The sequence below is a fragment of the Lepidochelys kempii genome, chromosome 5 (assembly GCF_965140285.1).
Source record: "Lepidochelys kempii isolate rLepKem1 chromosome 5, rLepKem1.hap1, whole genome shotgun sequence".
Taxonomy (NCBI): Eukaryota; Metazoa; Chordata; order Testudines; family Cheloniidae; genus Lepidochelys; species Lepidochelys kempii.
In genome coordinates this window covers 70,660,506-70,679,973 of record NC_136384.1, presented here as the reverse complement: position 1 = coordinate 70,679,973, position 19,468 = coordinate 70,660,506, and the positions used below count along the sequence as shown (strand labels likewise).

Sequence of the window (19,468 nt, the reverse complement as noted above, 5' to 3'; positions counted from 1 at the left end):
GTATTATTTGAACATGGGTACTAAATCACATCTCATGATTATTCTTTTATGCAAAAATACCTTAGAAAACAAATATCTCAGATTGTGGTTATGGTTGGAAATCTGACTTTAAAAATGGCATATATGAAAAAAGTCAGCTAATTATATACATATTTATTTGATTCAAGCCATACATTTTAGCCACTATTTACTCGGTAACACTCACAGAACTGTAGAAGAGAGCTAACTAGTGTATTCTAGTTCACCTTGCACACACCAAGATGACAAAGTTCTTATTACAAAATAATTTGCTATGGGTGATGTACAAAGCATAAAACATTTAATTTATTTTTTCTGCTAGATGTACGTTGCAGCACTGAAAGTCTTGTTTGTAGCTGTAAACTGAGAAAACAATGTGGAAAAAAAATATGGAAGATCAAGATTTTTTTAGTTATCATTCTGACCTAACCACATTAACAGTAAAGGTTAAAACAAGTTTTTGAAAGACCATTAAATCTTCAGATATTTTGTATACAAGTTCTGAATCCAAACCCCTTTATTTATCAGAAGAAATTCATTGCCAAAGATGATAAAGACTATTTGTCCTTTAGTCATATAGCATATGTGAACAGTGCCATTGGAAATGCCATTTTCCATGTCAGTCTACAAGTAGACGCAAAGGTTATCTATATGGAAATGATATAAATAATATACATCCTCTATATGAATTTGCCCATTTTAAATTATGATTCTCTTCCACATAATATTTCACATTTCAAGATATTCAAATTCTAGCAATAATCCTTGTTTTAATTTTATGGAATAGTTCTTAAAAAGGACATTTTGGAATTCAAGTTCCAGTTTTTAAATGAACACTTCAGATTGCAAAAAGAGAAACCACTACTACAGATTCTCATCTTTTAGATTTCATTTTCCTATCCATCTCTTTTTACCATAATTAAGTGACCAGATCATGTCCCCGATGATAATCAATATACGAATGTACTTTTAAGCAACATTTTGAAGCAGTGTGGAGTAAATAATTTTAGTGAGCTGTAAAACAGCCACATGCAGTGTATACTGTACAACAACAGCTCCAAACCCTTTATAAAAACCCAGCATTCCTTCTTCCCGCTTTATAGTATTGATGCAGTCTCTCATTCCCTCATACTGAGTATTGATTGGAAGCACTTCATAGCCGAGATCTGTATTGTCAATTATTGTGCGTGTTCCCTGAATATGAAGGCGGTGTAAAACTGTCTCCAGTGGGTAAATCATGACATCAGCACAAAGGCTGGCAGCAAAGCTAGCTATAAGTTCTGGAAAATAAGCATCCAACATACTCTGCACAGAATTGGAACCCTCTGTAGGAAGGTTCTGGGAATTCTCCCTTTTTATGACAAGCAGAACAAACTTCTGGACGATGGAACTGATGATGTAATGAAGAACTCCATGTAGAACAGTGGGAAAGGTCAAGGCCATAAGGGGGAGGAGCCGTTTGCTATGGGGCACTCCCATGCCAATCACTCTGCCAATTCCTTCTTTCACACAATCCAAAATACCAGGATTATCTCGAATGATTTCACTCTACAACCAAAATGAAATAGTTACAATTAATATCTGCCTGGCTTGTTTGGGAAATAGTGTAGACACAGACAGTAATCAAAGCAGTATTTTTTCACCTTTCAAGGACAGTTAAATATAAATATAAGAATCATACTGGACCAAAGGTCCATCTAGCCCAGTATGCTGTCTTCCGACAGTGGCCAAGCCCAGGTGCCCCAGAGGGAATGCACAGAACAGTAATCATCAATTGATCCATTCCCCATCGTCCATTCCAAGCTTCTGGCAAACAGAGGCTAGGGACACCATCCCTGCCCATTCTGGCTAATAGGTATTGAGGGACCTATCCTCCATGAACTTGAGTAGTTCTTTTTTGAACCCTCTTATAGTCTGGGCCTTCACAAAATACTCTGGCAAAGAGTTCCACAGACTGACTGTGTGAAGAAATACTTCTTTTTGTTTGTTTTAAACCTGCCGCCTATTAATTTCATTTGGTGATCCCTAGTTCTTATGTTATGAGGAGGAGTAAATAACATTTCCTTATTTACTTTCTCCATACAAGTCATGATTTTATAGACCTCTATCATATCCCCCCCTTAGTCGTCTCTTTTCCAAGCTGACAATTCCCAGTTTTACTACTCTCTCCTTATATGGCAGCCATTCTGTTTGCTTTTTTGACTGCTGCTGCACATTGAGTGGATTGGATACTTGCATATACATAATGATACCACAACAGTGATTTACTGAATTGGATCAAATCTGCATATTACAGAATGTAAACTCATTTTTAAGTAAAAAAAATCCTACAAAAATATCAATTTACAATTACCTGTTTTGTTTCTAAGTACTTTAACCCATCAAAACTAAGAGTATGTACAGTAGTCAGTGTATTCAGAAAGGGTGTTATTTCATAGCACAGAATCCTAGAAACATTTAACTACATGAAAACAAGGATATTCTATTAAAAAACTTGAAAGGACAAATCCAATTTATTTGGAATTTCTTTACTTTTCAGATTAAAATGTGTGTCTTTACTATATCATCTATTTTTTATTTGTATGAGTTAAAAAATGAAGAGCAAATCCAGACATAATTTTAACTACAAAAATTCAGATAAGTGAGTCTAAAGATTCAGGAGAGGTTATGGTAAGGGTAACAGACTCATAATTGTGTATGTGGTGTCTTTCATTCAATTCTTGATGCCTAAAATAGTGCTCCCTTTACCCATGCTGCCATCCATAAAAACCGCAAGGGTCATTTTAAGTTATTATTTTCATATTTATTTATTCATATTTTTGTCACATCCTATTATATCCCTAGGTAGTCCTGATAAGCCAAAAGCACTGGCTCCATTCTGATTACATGTAGTACTTTATACCATACTAAGCCCAATCTTAGAACCTTCATAACCTTTTTTGTAAATCTCATTACACTGCCTACCCACCAGAAAATTAAAAACAAAGGGGAGGTTGATTGTGCGAGTATACCTGTCCACCAGAATACATTTAGGGTAATTTGTCAAATATTGTCTACCAACCTTGATGTATTGTATTTAGCTTTAAGTATACTATAATATAGGTTTTTAAAATTAAATGATTTTCATGGATCTTTTATACAAGATCTTTCAATAAACAGCACCACACAGATTTTGGTACATTTTTTCTTTTATCTTCCCATCCTTCTCAAATGTAAAATAATGTTATCTTGCTGTACATAATCACGGAGGTTTTTGGTATATTTAGTTTCTTCCTCCAAACATACACTTTGTATGCACAATAGTGACAAATAATCCAAGGTATGCATGGTTTTACTCTAGCAACATTTTGAAAACTGAAACATTTAAGATTAGCTTAAGGGATAATTTAATTGCAAAAAACAATGCTGACATATAAAACAGACTTTTATAAAACGTTATATGTTGCCTATGAGTCAGACTCTCTCATAGTGCTTCACAGTTATGCTAAGAAGAGAAAAAACACCAACTTGTAGAATTATCAGAGAAAATAAGAATTAAGTAAGAAAAATATTTTTACCTATCTACTAACCAGAAATACCAGACGCTTGAGCTAGCAAAATACCATGTACCCACCAAAAAGACATAAGGAAATAACAGATGTTTGATTAGGGGGTTGGGAATTTATAAAATATAAGGAAAATACTAAAAATAAGATATATCTCTCTATGAAAAAGGAAGTAATGAGAATGAAACTGTAAATAATTCTAGTATAAGTGTATCAGCTTTTAAGCAAATAATGTAACCAGACAACATACAAATCAAACTGGCATGGGCTGCAGGAGTGGTTCTATAGATCTGGGTAAAGAATATATTTGTTATGAACGAACAATTGCTTAATAACCTCACTCAAGATGAATTATCGGAGTTTCATTACTGTGTAAATTCAAACCTGTGAAAATATAATTATTAGTAACAGCGAATTAACAAATTTAGAAGTTTGCATTTAAAACAGATGATTGGTTTACAGACCATTGTGACCTAGGTAATCTAGACGAGGTAGTATACATGAAAAAACTTGTATGACTCAATATGGCATTATACCTGCCTGTTGTACTCTCTTTTCTGAAAACTTGCAAAAATTAAAATGTTAAAAATTTTAAATTGAGTATTTTCTGCAGGAGGTAGATGTAGTATGTAAGCAAGCACTGCCTAGTAGTTCTGATACTAAATTTAAAACATCATAGAACACACATGCACAATTCATTAGAATTTTATGTTGTGAAAAGTGCAAATACCATTTTTTCCTTTATTTGTAAAGCAAGGAAAACAGGATACTAAAATGAAAAGTATCTACTATAATAGCAAGATAAGCACAATGGAGACATCTAGGATAAATAAACTACAAAGGTAAATTTCAAGTTATCAGCAAAGGCTTTGTTTTAATAAACAGTTGAAATAGCTTCCTTTTAATCTCTTACAATGGAAATTTTACATTTCTTAAAAGGAATATTAGACACTTCATCTAAAAAGAATCAAAACATTGTTCATTTTTAAGGCTATGATTTAGTCACAGAGGTCGTGGAAGTCAATGGAAGCCACCATGCAGCTTCCCTGCTGCAGACAGTGTGGGCACCCACAGATCCCCATTTTGTCACAGGTATTTTTAGTAAAAGTCAGAGACAGGTCACAGCTTCCGTGACTCTCTCTTTATTGCCCGTGACCTGTCCCTGACTTTTACTAAAAATACCTGTGACAAAATCTTAGCCTTCATTTCGTCATACAAAATTGACTCTAGTGCTTCAAAACTACAAATTTAATTTTATATGTCAAGTGTGCCACCATGTGGTTTAAAATGGAAAAGACCAAAAAGTGTTAAGATGACAAGAAATGTCTCCAATTCAGGTTATCCATCTTTAAGACATGCAAGTACAGCCATTTTATGTACAGAACTATAGTGAAGATAACATGTGAGCAGCACGATTCTTGCAAGAATGCTTGCTATGTAAAAAAACAAATACTCAAAAAATAGTATTAGAAGTTATCAGTAGCAAGATATAGAACCTTAAACACTCAACAATTCTCAGCTGCCACTAATATACCTCTTCTAAAGAGCCATACCAAAGGGGAGCTCATGTTAATGGCTTTTGTCAGGACACACCCCAACTCTTCTTGATTCAGAGTAAAAAACTGAAAAGTTCATTATTGTTTCAGTGTTACTACTCACAGGAAAACTAGCTTACATTAATTTTTCCAGTAACAAGGGCAAAAATTTTACATATTGTGTGTTAAGGGACTATGCTCTGAAATACTCAGATACACATAGTGAAGTAGGCTGAGTATCATCAATAAACTTGCAGATAGACACTTGATCCCAACTCCTGACAAAAATCCCACTGAAATAAACTAAAGGCAATTCATATCAGAGTATTAATTATCCTTTAAAAGTACCATAATACACAATGTGCCTACAATGCTCACAGTTAATGATGTGCAAGTTTCACCCTTCCTTGTGACGCTCACTGAAAATAAACCCCACCTCTGAATGACAAGAGTTTTAATGATGAAAGGCGCCGGTATGGACAGAGCTCTCTCCTGGTGACAAAGAGTAGCTACATTGTGCACCTTACAATGGCGCAGCTGTTGCATCACAGCCGCACCATTGTAAGGTAAGCTGTGTAGACATAGCCCAAGATAGGGTTCAGACGTGACACAGACATATCCCACACTGTCACAGTCCTGTCTTTGGAATCCATCAATGCCAGTCCCAAATTAACCAGAGGAACTAAAAGCATGAGTATTCCACGAGGAACTGACATCACTCCTCTACAACGTTGTCTAGCTCAAGGGAAGAAAACCAAGAGCTGGGAGTTAAAACTACTTCTCTTATGTGGCAGACCATCCATTGCTGTTGTGCAAAGGAATCTCTGAGATGCCTGTCCGTCTTAAACATATGTAAAAAATATACGGAAATATTAACTATAGGTGTCTTTATAATGCAAACTATAGTTAAGATTAGGTTTTAATTTACAATCCAATCTCCCTTTTGCTGTTGCTCATAACTATAAAAACTGTTTAGACTGAAATTTCTATGTCTGATTTTAAAGCTTAGACATGAACTTAAGTTGAGAAAAATCCCAGCAGCCATATAAATTACGAAAGCATAAAAAATTTCTCTAAATTCTGATAAATTTTGTGCTTGACATTTTAAACTAAAAACTTCACATGTGGCTGGTTACATAGATCTTACTGTGATTTATATTTCGAACCAAGTTTACAGAAAATTGTTATAAAGATTATCAAATGTTGCCAAACTGTGGCTTTGGTGAACTGTAAGTAGGGCAGAGTTTCAAAGATGATTACCTTCCACTCCAAATTGTTTTGCCACTAATCCCCAGGATTTCAGTTTGGAAAGCAGAGAAAACAATAGCATTCCAGGTGAACATAAATGCTACGATGTGGCCGCAGGAGGAGAAGCTGTCTTGGAAATAGTCATGTCCTACTATGCCTTTATGTGTTTTAGAGAGAATCATTTATGCCTTGATATATACCAAGGGACCAAGCCAGTGCACAAGAACTTGCAGCCAGGTATTGTATGCTTGCAATGGGCTGCCTTGCTCCTAAGACAGGAGCAGCATTTGGCACTAGCTAAAGCTTTCAAATGGTCTTCAAGAACAGATCTAAGTAAAACACATTACAATAGTCCAGACTGGAAGTGACAGAGACATGAATAACTATGGTGAAGTTCATATCTGAAAGGAACAACTAGAGGCTAGCTGAAGATATTCCTGAGTCACTGCTGTCATCTGGGAGTCCAAGAGCACCAATGGGTCTAGAAAGGCCAAAACGGAGTCATTGTAAGACTGACTCTGCAAAACACTTTCTCCCTTGGCCTGACTGTTCTAATTTTTTATCTTCATAGTGCACCGCGAGGCTCATTCATTTTGGTTGAGGGAAGGTATTTTAAGGGATGTCTGATGGCTGGGAAAGTGTTTCCTGAGTAATTTAAAATTTGTGAATTGGGTTTGCTGGGCAAATCTTACTTGCATTTCTAATATATTTATTTATTTATTTAAAGTTTACTAGCACCTAGGCCCACTGGAGAGGTATTTTAAGGAACTTGAAGAAAAGGGCCTCCGAGGAGCAGTCCTGGAATTGGGTAAGATAGTAGCCTTGGAGAAGGGTCCTTGGAACTCCCTACACGTCTAGAGGGAAGAGGGTTGGAGAAACAGCCAAAGAGGCTAGAGTTCACATTTTGCATTGAATAACCTAAGATGACCTCAGGAGAGAAGAACCACTTTTTCCCAGACAGAGAGATGGAGCTGCCCAGCTAAGAGGAGGGGAAAAAGAGAGTGTGTGTTAATTTGTCTTGTGTCAGCCCTGAGAAGGGGGTTTTGTTGCCTGATCCTGGTCTCACCGGGGTCTTCTGGGACTGGGCACTGCAGAGGGAGACTGACCCTTGATATAGAGTAAAGGTTATTAGCATTTCAAGAAGCACCATTAGTAATTAGCTTGGATTCCTATCCGCTTCTTTGAAACAATAAGTCTCACTTGTTAGAGGGATATTTTGTGTGTGTGTGTGTGTGTGTGTGTGTGTGTGTGTGTGTGTGTATGTGTGTGTGTGTAAATACTGGGCTAAAAGGGTAGACTGAGCTCGCAGATATCTATTAATGATAGATAGGCCAATACCCTACATCTTGGTAAGTACTTGGTCTACTGTGTCAATGAATGAAGCTGAGTGTTTAATTTTTTTTAAATGAAATATATGACTACTGTTTAGAAAAAGGTAAACGGAGCAAAAAAACCCAAAACTTCAGTAGAACTGTATAGAAACTCGTAGTAATGTAAATCAAAATCCACTGAGAAAAAAAGTCAAATACTGAGTTTCTAGATAAATTCTTATTTGTAAACAGAAGAACAGCATATCTTTCTATATGTAATAGACATGTAGATGGTAAATTACCTGCACAGTTTCAACCAGGCTTGCTGAATAAAAAGGCATTGCTACCACATAGGTTAGGCTGCAGGAATTAATAAAAAGGTTAATATTTTGTTTATGAATTGTATTACTAAAATATCAATATTCTCAGACATAGGATACATTGAGTCACTGAAATCTTCATATTTATACAGTTATGAAGCCATGCCCAAGAGAAACTAGTTATCAGATACTAAACTATAATTGAATTTCTACATCAATTTTAAATAGGTCAAAATAAAGTTCAGTCAGAAGTTCCGCAAATAATCAAGTTCTTGATAATATAAAATTTTAGCCTTTTGTGGCCAATTCAGAAGTTAACAAGTTGTACTGAAATCAAAATTGAATCACTAGGGCTCTGATCCCTTAAATCAGTGGGGCTCTATGTGGGTGAACACAACTGAGCACACAGAACATTTTATTATATAATTAAGGTAATTTGAAATTGTATAGGTATTTGTAATTGTATTGTAATTGATGGGATAACTCACATGACTGGAGTACTGTCATGGATGGTTATAAACTGTTCAGGAAGGACAGGCAGGGCAGAAAAGGTGGGGGAGTAGCACTGTATGTAAGGGAGCAGTATGACTGCTCAGAGCTCCGGTACGAAACTGCAGAAAAACCTGAGTGTCTCTGGATTAAGTTTAGAAGTGTGTGCAACAAGAGTGATGTAGTGGTGGGAGTCTGCTATAGACCACCGGACCAGGGGGATGAGGTAGATGAGGCTTTCTTCCGGCAGCTCACGGAAGCTACTAGATCGCATGCCCTGGTTCTCATGGGTGACTTTAATTTTCCTGATATCTGCTGGGAGAGCAATACAGTGGTGCATAGACAATCCAGGAAGTTTTTGGAAAGCGTAGGGGACAATTTCCTGGTGCAAGTGGTAGAGGAGCCAACTAGGGGGGGAGCTTTTCTTGACCTGCTGCTCACAATCCGGGAAGAATTAGTAGGGGAAGCAAAAGTGGATGGGAATCTGGGAGGCAGTGACCATGAGTTGGTTGAGTTCAGGATCCTGACACAGGGAAGAAAGGTAAGCAGCAGGATACGGACCCTGGACTTCAGGAAAGCAGACTTCGACTCCCTCAGGGAATGGATGGGTAGGATCCCCAGGGGGACTAACATGAAGGGGAAAGGAGTCCAGGAGAGCTGGCTGTATTTCAAGGAATCCCTGTTGAGGTTACAGAGACAAACCATCCCGATGTGTCGAAAGAATAGTAAATATGGCAGGCGACCAGCTTGGCTTAACGGTGAAATCCTAGCGGATCTTAAACATAAAAAAGAAGCTTACAAGAAGTGGAAGCTTGGACATATGACCAGGGAAGAGTATAAAAATATTGCTCGGGCATGTAGGAATGAAATCAGGAGGGCCAAATCGCACCTGGAGCTGCAGCTAGCGAGAGATGTTAAGAGTAACAAGAAGGGTTTCTTTAGGTATGTTGGCAACAAGAAGCCAGCCAAGAAAGTGTGGGCCCCTTAATGAATGAGGGAGGCAACCTAGTGACAGAGGATGTGGAAAAAGCTAATGTACTCAATGCTTTTTTTGCCTCTGTCTTCACTAACAAGGTCAGCTCCCAGACTGCTGCGCTGGGCATCACAAAATGGGGAAGAGATGGCCAGCCCTCTGTGGAGAAAGAGGTGGTTAGGGACTATTTAGAAAAGCTGGACGTGCACAAGTCCATGGGACCGGATGAGTTGCATCCGAGAGTGCTAAAGGAACTGGCGGCTGTGATTGCAGAGCCATTGGCCATTATCTTTGAAAACTTGTGGCGAATGGGGGAAGTCCCGGATGACTGGAAAAAGGCTAATGTAGTGCCAATCTTTAAAAAAGGGAAGAAGGAGAATCCTGGGAACTACAGACCAGTCAGCCTCAGTTCAGTCCCCGGAAAAATCATGGAGCAGGTCCTCAAAGAATCAATCCTGAAGCACTTACATGAGAGGAAAGTGATCAGGAACAGCCAGCATGGATTCACCAAGGGAAGGTCATGCCTGACTAATCTAATCGCCTTCTATGATGAGATTACTGGTTCTGTGGATGAATGGAAAGCAGTGGATGTATTGTTCCTTGACTTTAGCAAAGCTTTTGACACGGTCTCCCACAGTATTCTTGTCAGCAAGTTAAAGAAGTACGGGCTGGATGAATGCACTATAAGGTGGGTAGAAAGTTGGCTAGATTGTCGGGCTCAACGGGTAGTGATCAATGGTTCCATGTCTAGTTGGCAGCCGGTGTCAAGTGGAGTGCCCCAGGGGTCGGTCCTGGGGCCAGTTTTGTTCAATATCTTCATAAATCATCTGGAAGATGGTGTGGATTGCACTCTCAGCAAATTTGCGGATGATACTAAACTGGGAGGAGTGGTAGATACGCTGGAGGGCAGGGATAGGATACAGAGGGACCTAGACAAATTGGAGGATTGGCCCAAAAGAAATCTGATGAGGTTCAATAAGGATAAGTGCAGGGTCCTGCACTTAGGACGGAAGAACCCAATGCACAGCTACAGACTAGGGACCGAATGGCTAGGCAGCAGTTCTGCGGAAAAGGACCTAGGGGTGATAGTGGACGAGAAGCTGGATATGAGTCAGCAGTGTGCCCTTGTTGCCAAGAAAGCCAATGGCATTTTGGTATAAGTGGGTATAAGTATAATGGTATAAGTAGGGGCATAGCGAGCAGATCGAGGGACGTGATCGTTCCCCTCTATTCGACATTGGTGAGGCCTCATCTGGAGTACTGTGTCCAGTTTTGGGCCCCACACTACAAGAAGGATGTGGATAAATTGAAAAGAGTCCAGCGAAGGGCAACAAAATTGATTAGGGGTCTGGAACACATGACTTATGAGGAGAGGCTGAGGGAACTGGGATTGTTTAGTCTGCAGAAGAGAAGAATGAGGGGGGATTTGATAGCTACTTTCAGCTACCTGAGAGGTGGTTCCCGAGAGGATGGTTCTAGACTATTCTCAGTGGTAGAAGAGGACAGTACAAGGAGTAATGGTCTCAAGTTGCAGTGGGGGAGGTTTCGGTTGGATATTAGGAAAAACTTTTTCACTAGGAGGGTGGTGAAACACTGGAATGCGTTGCCTAGGGAGGTGGTGGAATCTCCTTCCTTAGAAGTTTTTAAGGTCAGGCTTGACAAAGCCCTGGCTGGGATGATTTAATTGGGGATTGGTCCTGCTTTTGAGCAGGGGGTTGGACTAGATGACTTCCTGAGGTCCCTTCCAACCCTGATATTCTATGATTCTATGATTTGCTAAGGGCCACAAATAACCATAAGCCATGGATCAGATTAGGAACTTTAAAAAGGAATAAATTAAATAAATACCCTACATGCCACTGCCAGTGGAGTGCAGTGAAGATGTAGCCTTACACAGCGTATTTGGGACCATCCACACATAATCTGAATTTCTCATTTGCAGCTAAGAGCACCTTTTGAAAATCCACAAAACTATCATCATCATCCTGGCAAATCTCAAAGCCTCCTTGCAGACTGAATGCCACCTGGATTGATCTCTATCTAGGTCCATAAGGTAGTTGGCTGAATAGTCAGTTTATGTATGTCATTGGTGATCTTATTACACCACTGAAACTTTTGGCAACCACATGCTTGCTGGCTCTGTAGTGGCATTCTTTGGTCTTCTATCCTAAGAACATATGTTTATATATACACATCTTATCATAAGAGTACTATCAGTTTTTAGCAAGAGCCACACTTACCTTTTCAGTAGAAGGTGTCCTCCTATTTGTCTGAGGCTCCATTTATGTGAAAGTTCCCTAAAAGTTAAAGCAGAATTTACCTGTAAAATCCAAAGACAGAAAAACCCAAGCATTTATTTCACCACTCTAACAGAATTTTAAAACATCAGTTTGATAATTAGGGTCTACGCATGTCCTCCACTACAGCTAATGGAAGGATCATGTTTAGCTTGTATAAATTATATTTTTTAAATTGGGTATTTTGATTGGTTAGGACTGCTGGATATTCTAAGAGGAAAATAAGTGATGTGTATTTATCTGTTTGTAGCTCAATATGTACTAAATTGTTACACAATCATTACTGTATGGAACATTGCAACATTCTGAAGCAAATTTGGTTTTGTTTCTCTATTCCTACGTGAACAGTGATTTTTAGACACCAGTCTTCCTTTACTACCCTAGAATTACTGAAAATTGGCTAGCTACATTTGAAATGCTTGTTCTATTTCTTGAGGTTACATTTGTCTAGTTTTCATTCTTCTTCTAGAATGCTATTATATTCTCATACTTTACTAGCTCTGAAGGGCTAATTGACTTCAGACATTTCAACTATCTAACAGACAAAGTCTCAGGCCTGCAGCTGTATAGTAACTCTGCAAACGCTAAGAAACACAAATTATTCAGATTTGGACCCGTTTTAACTATTTCCTGCTTTTTCATGCAAAACCTGAATTAACCTCTAAAAGTAGTATATTCTAAATGCATACTTCAAAACATGGTTAGTTAATATCAACTACAGTCTATTAAACTGATAATATATCACAACATTAATTAGGGATGGCACCAGACAGCAGTACATTTGCTAATCAATCTCAAAATTACTTAAGGTTAAAGAGTTTCCAATTTGATAGGTCAGACATACTGGACTGTCAATTGGTATTTTTTCTGCTGGAAAATAATAGACTTTGAATTACATTCAGCTTCATTCTTGTCAAAGAATCACACTCAGCAGCATGACAGCAACTCTAAGATACTAGACCATGATACTGTACTGAGCACGCTACTATATGGAGCAGAGATTTGGCTGACAAGAGTGGCTAACAACGAGAGTGGAAACTGCCCATTACCAGAAGTCTGAGGAAGATTCTACACATTTTGTGGAAAGATAAAACAATAAATGCACAAGCAAGCAAGCCAACGGAGCAGGACATGCTAGGAAATATCAAAGGAAGACTACTCAGGTGGTTGGGACATGTATACCAGATGGGAGACATGCTAAGCAACCACTGAACTGGGAACCTGAAAGAGGAAAGAGAAAGCAAGGAACGCCAAGGAAGAACTGGCAGAAGACAGTAACAGAAGATATAGAATGCATTGGCATCACCTGGGAAGAAGTGAGCAACTGTAAAGAATGGGCGACCTGGACTGTCCAATGTGTCAGCTGCACGCCACTGTGCACGTGCAGAATTCATGTGTCCTACAGATAGAGCCGTCCCTTGGGTAGGGTGAATCGGGGTGACTGCTCCAGACCCCGTACTTTGGGGGGGCCCCCGTGCTTTGAAAAAAATCGGGACTGTCCCAATATTTAGCCCTCTGTCCCGTGTCCCAAATGATGTATGATCGGAACGCCATTTGTCCTGACATTCAGGTGAGGAGGCGGGCAGGGACGTGAGGTGGGAGGGTGAGCAGGGTGAGGAGGTGAATGGGGAGGTGGGTGAGGAGGAGGATGGACTGGCGGAAGGGGGGATGCACCAGGTGGAAGGTGAGGAGACTAGTGGGGAGGTGAGCAGTGGGCAGATGGCGAGAAGGAGAGCAGTGGGCAGACAGGCGGGGGTCGTGGTGGTGGTGAGGAAGCGAGAGGTGGCCAAGATGGATGGATGGTGAGGAGACTAGCACAGAGGCGGATTTGTCTCGGGCCCTGCACCCCCCTAGGGATGGTACTGCCTGCAGATTTTATTTTTCTCTGCAGAAAATACATTCTGCTGGAAAGGCTCTGCAGTTACAGCTATTGCTCACCAGGGGCTGCTATGGTGTCAGAACAGAGGCAGCAGGCTCACAGCTCACTGGCCCTAGAAGTCAGCAGCCGATAGGGAGAGAGCAGAGGCTGTGTTCGTCACAGCACCCTGCCTGTGGGGCCAGGGGAGGAGGCATGGGATATGAGTCAGGGCGGGGAAGGACAGACAGAGCAGGGTATGTGGGGCTGCTGGGGGGGGGTGTCACCTAGATTGGGGTTCAGAAGGGCTAGCAGGCAAGCTGAGGGTGAATGAGAATGGGGGTGCAGGGACACATGGGGATGGGGGTCAGAGGAGCAGGGACACACTGGGGACGGGGGCAGATGTGCCTGACTGATTGGGAGAGGCTAGGGGTCAGCCAGGGTCTGCATGAGGGAGGTTCCCCCGCTCCCCAGATATGTTCCATACTTTTCTCATCCACACCCAACAACCCTTCAGGTTCACTCCCAGGCTCTTCCCAGCAATTACTTCCCTCTCCCTCAGCTCCTCCATTATCTCAGACTCTCCCAAGCCTTTGCACTGCTTCTGAGGAGGCCGGTACGTATCTGTGTCGCAGTTTAAATGAATTGCTACTTAAACTTCTGTATTAATATGCCTACTAAGGAATCTGTTTGTCAAAAAAAAAAAACATTTCCTAAATCTTTTTTGTTGTCTGTATTGTTACAGACATACCCTGCTGACATAATAATTGAAATAATTATTCTGCCGAAATAATTGAAACTGGCATGATCACATTGTGTTATTTTGACCCATTTATCTCAATGAGATGCTCTGAAAGAGAATATATCCAGTGGCGATAAATAGAGCCTGAAACAATAGTTCTAAGATGTGTGAACTGCTCCATTCGTGTTCATGCGCGTCCCTTCCCCACAGTGCTGGAGAGATTCTGATGTTTGTCAAGCATATCCATTCTCAGGAGCATGTTCTTTGTGCATGCTCTGAGCATGTCTACACTTAAAACACTACCTACACAAATGGCAGGGCTTCTCCCATCAGCGCAGGTAATCCATCTCCTTGAGAAATGGTAGCTAGGTCTAGAATTCTACTGTCCAACTAGCACAGTCTACACTGGGGGTTAAGTCAGTATAGCTACACCTCTCAGAGGTGTGGATTTTTCATACCCTGAAAGATGTGGCAATTCTGATGCAAGTTCCTAGTGTAGACTAAGCCTCGTACTCTGAGGACGCCTGTTCTAAGCTCCCTACTGAGAGGCTCAGTGATTCCCCATATCCTTGCTCACAACTGAGTGGGAAGAGGATCTGACACCCCCAGAAAGGCGAGTGCCCTATGAATCTGGCTCACATGGGGGAGGAGGGTCAGACCCCATAGAATGCCAGGGCCCGCCAGATCCCAGCACACATACAGGGGGCAGTGAGCAGAGCTCAAATATCCCTAGGTGTGCAGAGATCCCCAGATCACATGAACATAAGAACAGCCATACTGGGTCAGACCAAAGGTCCATCTAGCCCAGTATTCTGTCTTCCAACACTGGTCAATGCCAGGTGCTTCAGAGAGATTGAACAGAACAGGTAATCATCAAGTAATCCATCCCGTTGCCCATTCTCAGCTTCTGGCAAACAGAGGCTAGGGACACAGTTCCTGCCCATCTTGGCTAAAAGCCATTGATGGATCTATCCTCCATGAATTTATCTAGTTCTTTTTTGAACCCTTTTATAGTCTTGTCCTTCACAACATCCTCTGGCAGAGTTCCACAGGTTGACTGTGCATTGTATGAACAAATACTTCCTTCTGTTTGTTTTAAATCTGCTGCCTATTAATTTCATTTGGTGACTCATAGTTCTTGTGTTTTGAGGAGGAGTAAATAACACTTCCTTATTTACTTTCTCCACACCATTAATGATTTTACAGAAGGGGTTAGGACTTGGAGTTCAGACACCACTAGAAAGGCAAGCACCCTCCAGAACATGGCTCGAGGGTGGGCAGGGAAGATGTCACACTCCCGAAGATTGGCAGGGCCCTATATCCTGACACATATATGGGGGCAGGAATGCAGCTCTGACACCATGAGTGGCAGGGACCCCCAAATTCAAACTCACAAAGGTGGGTAGAGAGAAGAGCTCAGATCACCCAGAAAACAACCCCCCCCCTCCGGGAACCTGGCTCACATGAGGGGGGGCAGGCAAGAAGGGTCACACCCGTGTAGATCAGCTAGGACTCTGGATCATGGAACATACAAGGAATGGGAATGTGCAGCTGACAGGTGCTCCTGCCCCTATTCTTCCCCCCCCTCCACCCTGAAACTCATCCCCTTGTCCCCCTTCCCAGTTTCCCGCCCCCCTCACTTGCCCTAGTCCGGATCCCCTCCCCATCACATGATCTCCCAACCCTTTTTAAAAGCCATAGATTTTAAATCCAGACAGCTTGTATCCAAGAGCTGGCTGAGGAGCTTACTGGACCCTTAATGTTTATTTTCAATGCGTCTTGGAACACCATCAAAGTTCCAGAAGAACGGAAGAAAGCTAACGTTGTGCCAATATTTAAAAAGTGTCAATAGGATGACAGATAATTCTAGGCCTGTCAGTCTGACATCGATTCCAGGCAAGATAATGGAGCAGCTGATACAGGACTCAATAAAAAAATTAGAGGATAATGTGACTAATGCCAATGAGCATAGGTTACGGAACACAGAATCTGTCAAATTAACCTGATATATTTTTCTGATGAGATTACAAGTTTGGTTGATAAAGGTAATAGTGTTGTTGTTACAGAGGTCTATTAGGCGTTTGACTTGGTACTGCACATTTTGATTAAAAAACTAGAGTAAGTAACATGGCACACAGGCTGGGCACAAGCAAACAATACAAGTTTCGATATGGCTAAATGTAAATGTAGACATCTAGGAACAAAGAATGTAGGCCATTCTTAAAGGATGGGGGACTCAACTCTGGGAAGCAGTGACTCAGAAAAAGATTTGGGAATCACGGTAGATAATCAGCTGAACACGAGCTCCTAGTGTGACAATAAGGCCAAAATGGCGAATGCAATCATTGAATGTGCAAATAGGGGAATCTTGAGTACGAGTAGAGAAGTTACTTTACCTCTGTATTTGGCACTGGTGCAACTGATGGAATAGTGTGTCCAGTTCTGGTGTCCACATATCAAGAAGGATGTTGATGAAATTGGAGATGGTTCAGAGAAGAGCCACAAGAATGATTTAGAGGTTCGCAACCTTTTTTTGCTGGGACTCCCTTTGAAAATATTTCAGGCTGTGACAACCCCCCTCAAAAAGTGACAACGCTCCCCATACCAGGCCATCCTTACTTCTGCACTGCTGCTAGCAGTGCCACTGCCGTCAGAGCTGGGCACCTGGCCAGCAGTCACCGTTTTTGTGATTCCCCTACTATCAGGGGTGAAAGTAACTTAAAGGACTTACTGGTATGAAGGCTGGGGTCCTGAGCTGGGGAGCGAAGCCTCAACCAGAAGGGACGGGGCAATTAAATCCCCAGGCCCTTTAAACCGTGATTTAAAGGGCCTGGGGCTGTGGTAGAGGCGGCTGGGAGCGCCGGGCCCTTTAAATCACTGCTGAAGCCCCATGGTAACAGTAGCTGCAGCAACGGCCAGAAGCCCCGAGGCTCTGGCGGCAATTTAAAGGGGCAGGGGCTCTGGCCGCTGCCTGGAGCGGAGGACCCTTTTAAATTGTCAGCCTGGGGAAGCTGCCCCCTGCCAGTACGGTTGGCTGTGTACTGGCTCTTGCTGGTACACTTGACTGGACCGGCTTACTTTCACCTCTGCCTACAATAATCTTGGGACCCACAGTTTGAGAAACACTGGATTAAAGGATTAGAAAACATGGCTTAAAGTGTCAGATTTAAGAAGCTCAATCTATTTAGTTTAACAAAGAGAAGGATTAGTGGTGGTGATTGGTCCATAAGTATCTACAAGGGGAACAAATATTTGAGAATGGGCTCTTCAGTATTGCAGAGAAAGGTGTAACACGATCCAATGGCTGGAAGATCCAGCCCGGGGGACTGTCCTACCCAGCCCCTGAGCTCCTGGCCCGGGAGGCTGGCCCCCAGCCCCTCCCATGCTGTTCCCCCTCCCCCGCAGCCTCACCTCACCGCGCCACCGGTGCAATGCTCTGAGTGGCGTGGCTGCAGAGCGCAGCCTGACCCAGTGTTCTGTGCTGCGTGGTTATCTGTCCTGGTGCAGCCGCGCTGCCAGCCACTGGTGCTCCAGGCAGCGCGGTAAGGGGGCAGGGAGCAGGGAGAGGAGTTTGGATAGAGGGCAGAGGAGTTCGGGGGGGTGGATAGGGGTTGGAGCGGTCAGAGGGCGGGGAACATGGGTCCCGGGGGTGGGGCAGTCAGGGAGGAGGGGTTGGATGGGGCAGTGGGAGGCAGTCAGAGGCGGGGATTCCAGGGGCGGTCAGGGGACAGGGAGGGTGGGTGGGGCATGGGTCCGGGGGGGGAGGGGGCAGTCAGGAAGGAGAGGTGGGGGTTGGATGGGGCGGCGGGGGGGCAGTTAGGGGCAGGAGGTCCGGGGGCAGTCAGGGGACTGAGAGCAGGGGGCCGTCAGGGAACAGGGCGGGTTGGATGGGGCAGGAGTCCCAGGGGAGCCGTCAGGGGGCAAGAAGCAGGGAGGTCAGATGGGGGCGGGGCCGGGCCATGCCTGGCTGTTTGGGGAGGCACAGCCTCCCCTAACTGGCCCTCCATATGATTTCAGGAATCCGATGAAGCCCTCAGGCCAAAAAGTTTGCTGCCCCCCCCCACACCCCAAGCTAGACAGATAAAGACCTGGTCTACAGTACAAAATTAATTTGACCTAATTTACATCGGCAATACAGCCACTGCAGTAATTACATCGCTTGGGCATGTCTACGCTTTGCTCCTTGTGTCAGCAGTGCGCATCCTTACCAAAAGCGCTTGTATCGATTGTACTGTCTGTGTGGGACATTGAGGGACAGCTCCTGAAAGCCAGTAACAGTCGACATAAGCAACACAGTGTCTACACCGACACTGCATTGACCTAATTACACTGACCGTGACTCTACACTGCTCAGAGATGTGGTATTATGTTGGCAGCATGACGCAAGATGCCTTGTGTCGACTTAACTCTGTAGTGTAGACCAGGCCTAAATCAGCTTAACTATGTTGCTCATGGCTGTGAAGAATTCACACCCCTGAGCAGCACAGCTAAGCCAACCTGACCTCTAGCGTAGACAGGATTCTTCTGTTGACCTAGCTACCTCCTCTTGGGGAGGTGAATTACCTATGCCGAGGGAAGAACCCCTCCCGTCAGCGTAGGTAGTGTCCACACTGAAGTACTACAATGGTAGTGATGCAGCATTTCAAGTACAGACAAGCCGTTACACTGGAAATAAGGCACACATTTTTAACAGTGAGGGTAATTAACCACTGGAATAGTTTGCCAAAGGGCAAGGTGGACTCCATTACTGAGGACTTGAAAAATCAAGATTGGATGTTTTTCTAAAAAACGTGTTCTAGAAATTATTTTGGGGAAGCTCTCTAGCCTCTTATACAGGAGGTGAGACTAGATGATCACAATGGTTCCTTCTGGACTTGGAATCTATGATTCCTTCCCTCTATTTCTCCCCACTCTTCCACCCCAAAATCACCTTCCTCTCCAGCGAGCAATTGCTTGTGTAGTTATTTACTTTTTAAAAAACAGCTGTAGTACCTTCAACAAAATAAAGAAAAAACACCCTTTGATAGATGCAGATTGGAGCAACTTGCTTGCTTTGTGTTTTACTTCAGACTTTCTGCCCTGTGTTGGATTTTAACTCTTAAGACGTGGGGTGGTGTTCAGATTTGACCACTGTAA

General features: G+C 42.4%; 1 protein-coding gene across 2 annotated transcripts in view; it reads right to left on the bottom strand.

Annotated features, from left to right (window-relative positions):
- Positions 1 to 752: 752 nt before the first annotated feature.
- SLC25A46 (solute carrier family 25 member 46) overlaps positions 753 to 19,468 on the bottom strand; it is a 35,463-nt gene continuing 16,747 nt past the window's right edge. Inside the window, exons 6-8 of one of the 2 annotated variants that reach the window (XM_073344676.2) lie at positions 11,679 to 11,735; positions 7,959 to 8,016; positions 753 to 1,566 (exon numbers count right to left, since the gene is read on the bottom strand). In XM_073344676.2, coding sequence (XP_073200777.1) covers positions 988 to 1,566; positions 7,959 to 8,016; positions 11,679 to 11,735 — 694 coding nt within the window. In that variant the 3' untranslated portion in view covers positions 753 to 987. Of the gene's footprint in view, positions 1,567 to 7,958; positions 8,017 to 11,678; positions 11,759 to 19,468 lie in introns of both variants that reach the window. The other variant, XM_073344677.2, reaches the window with a different exon arrangement.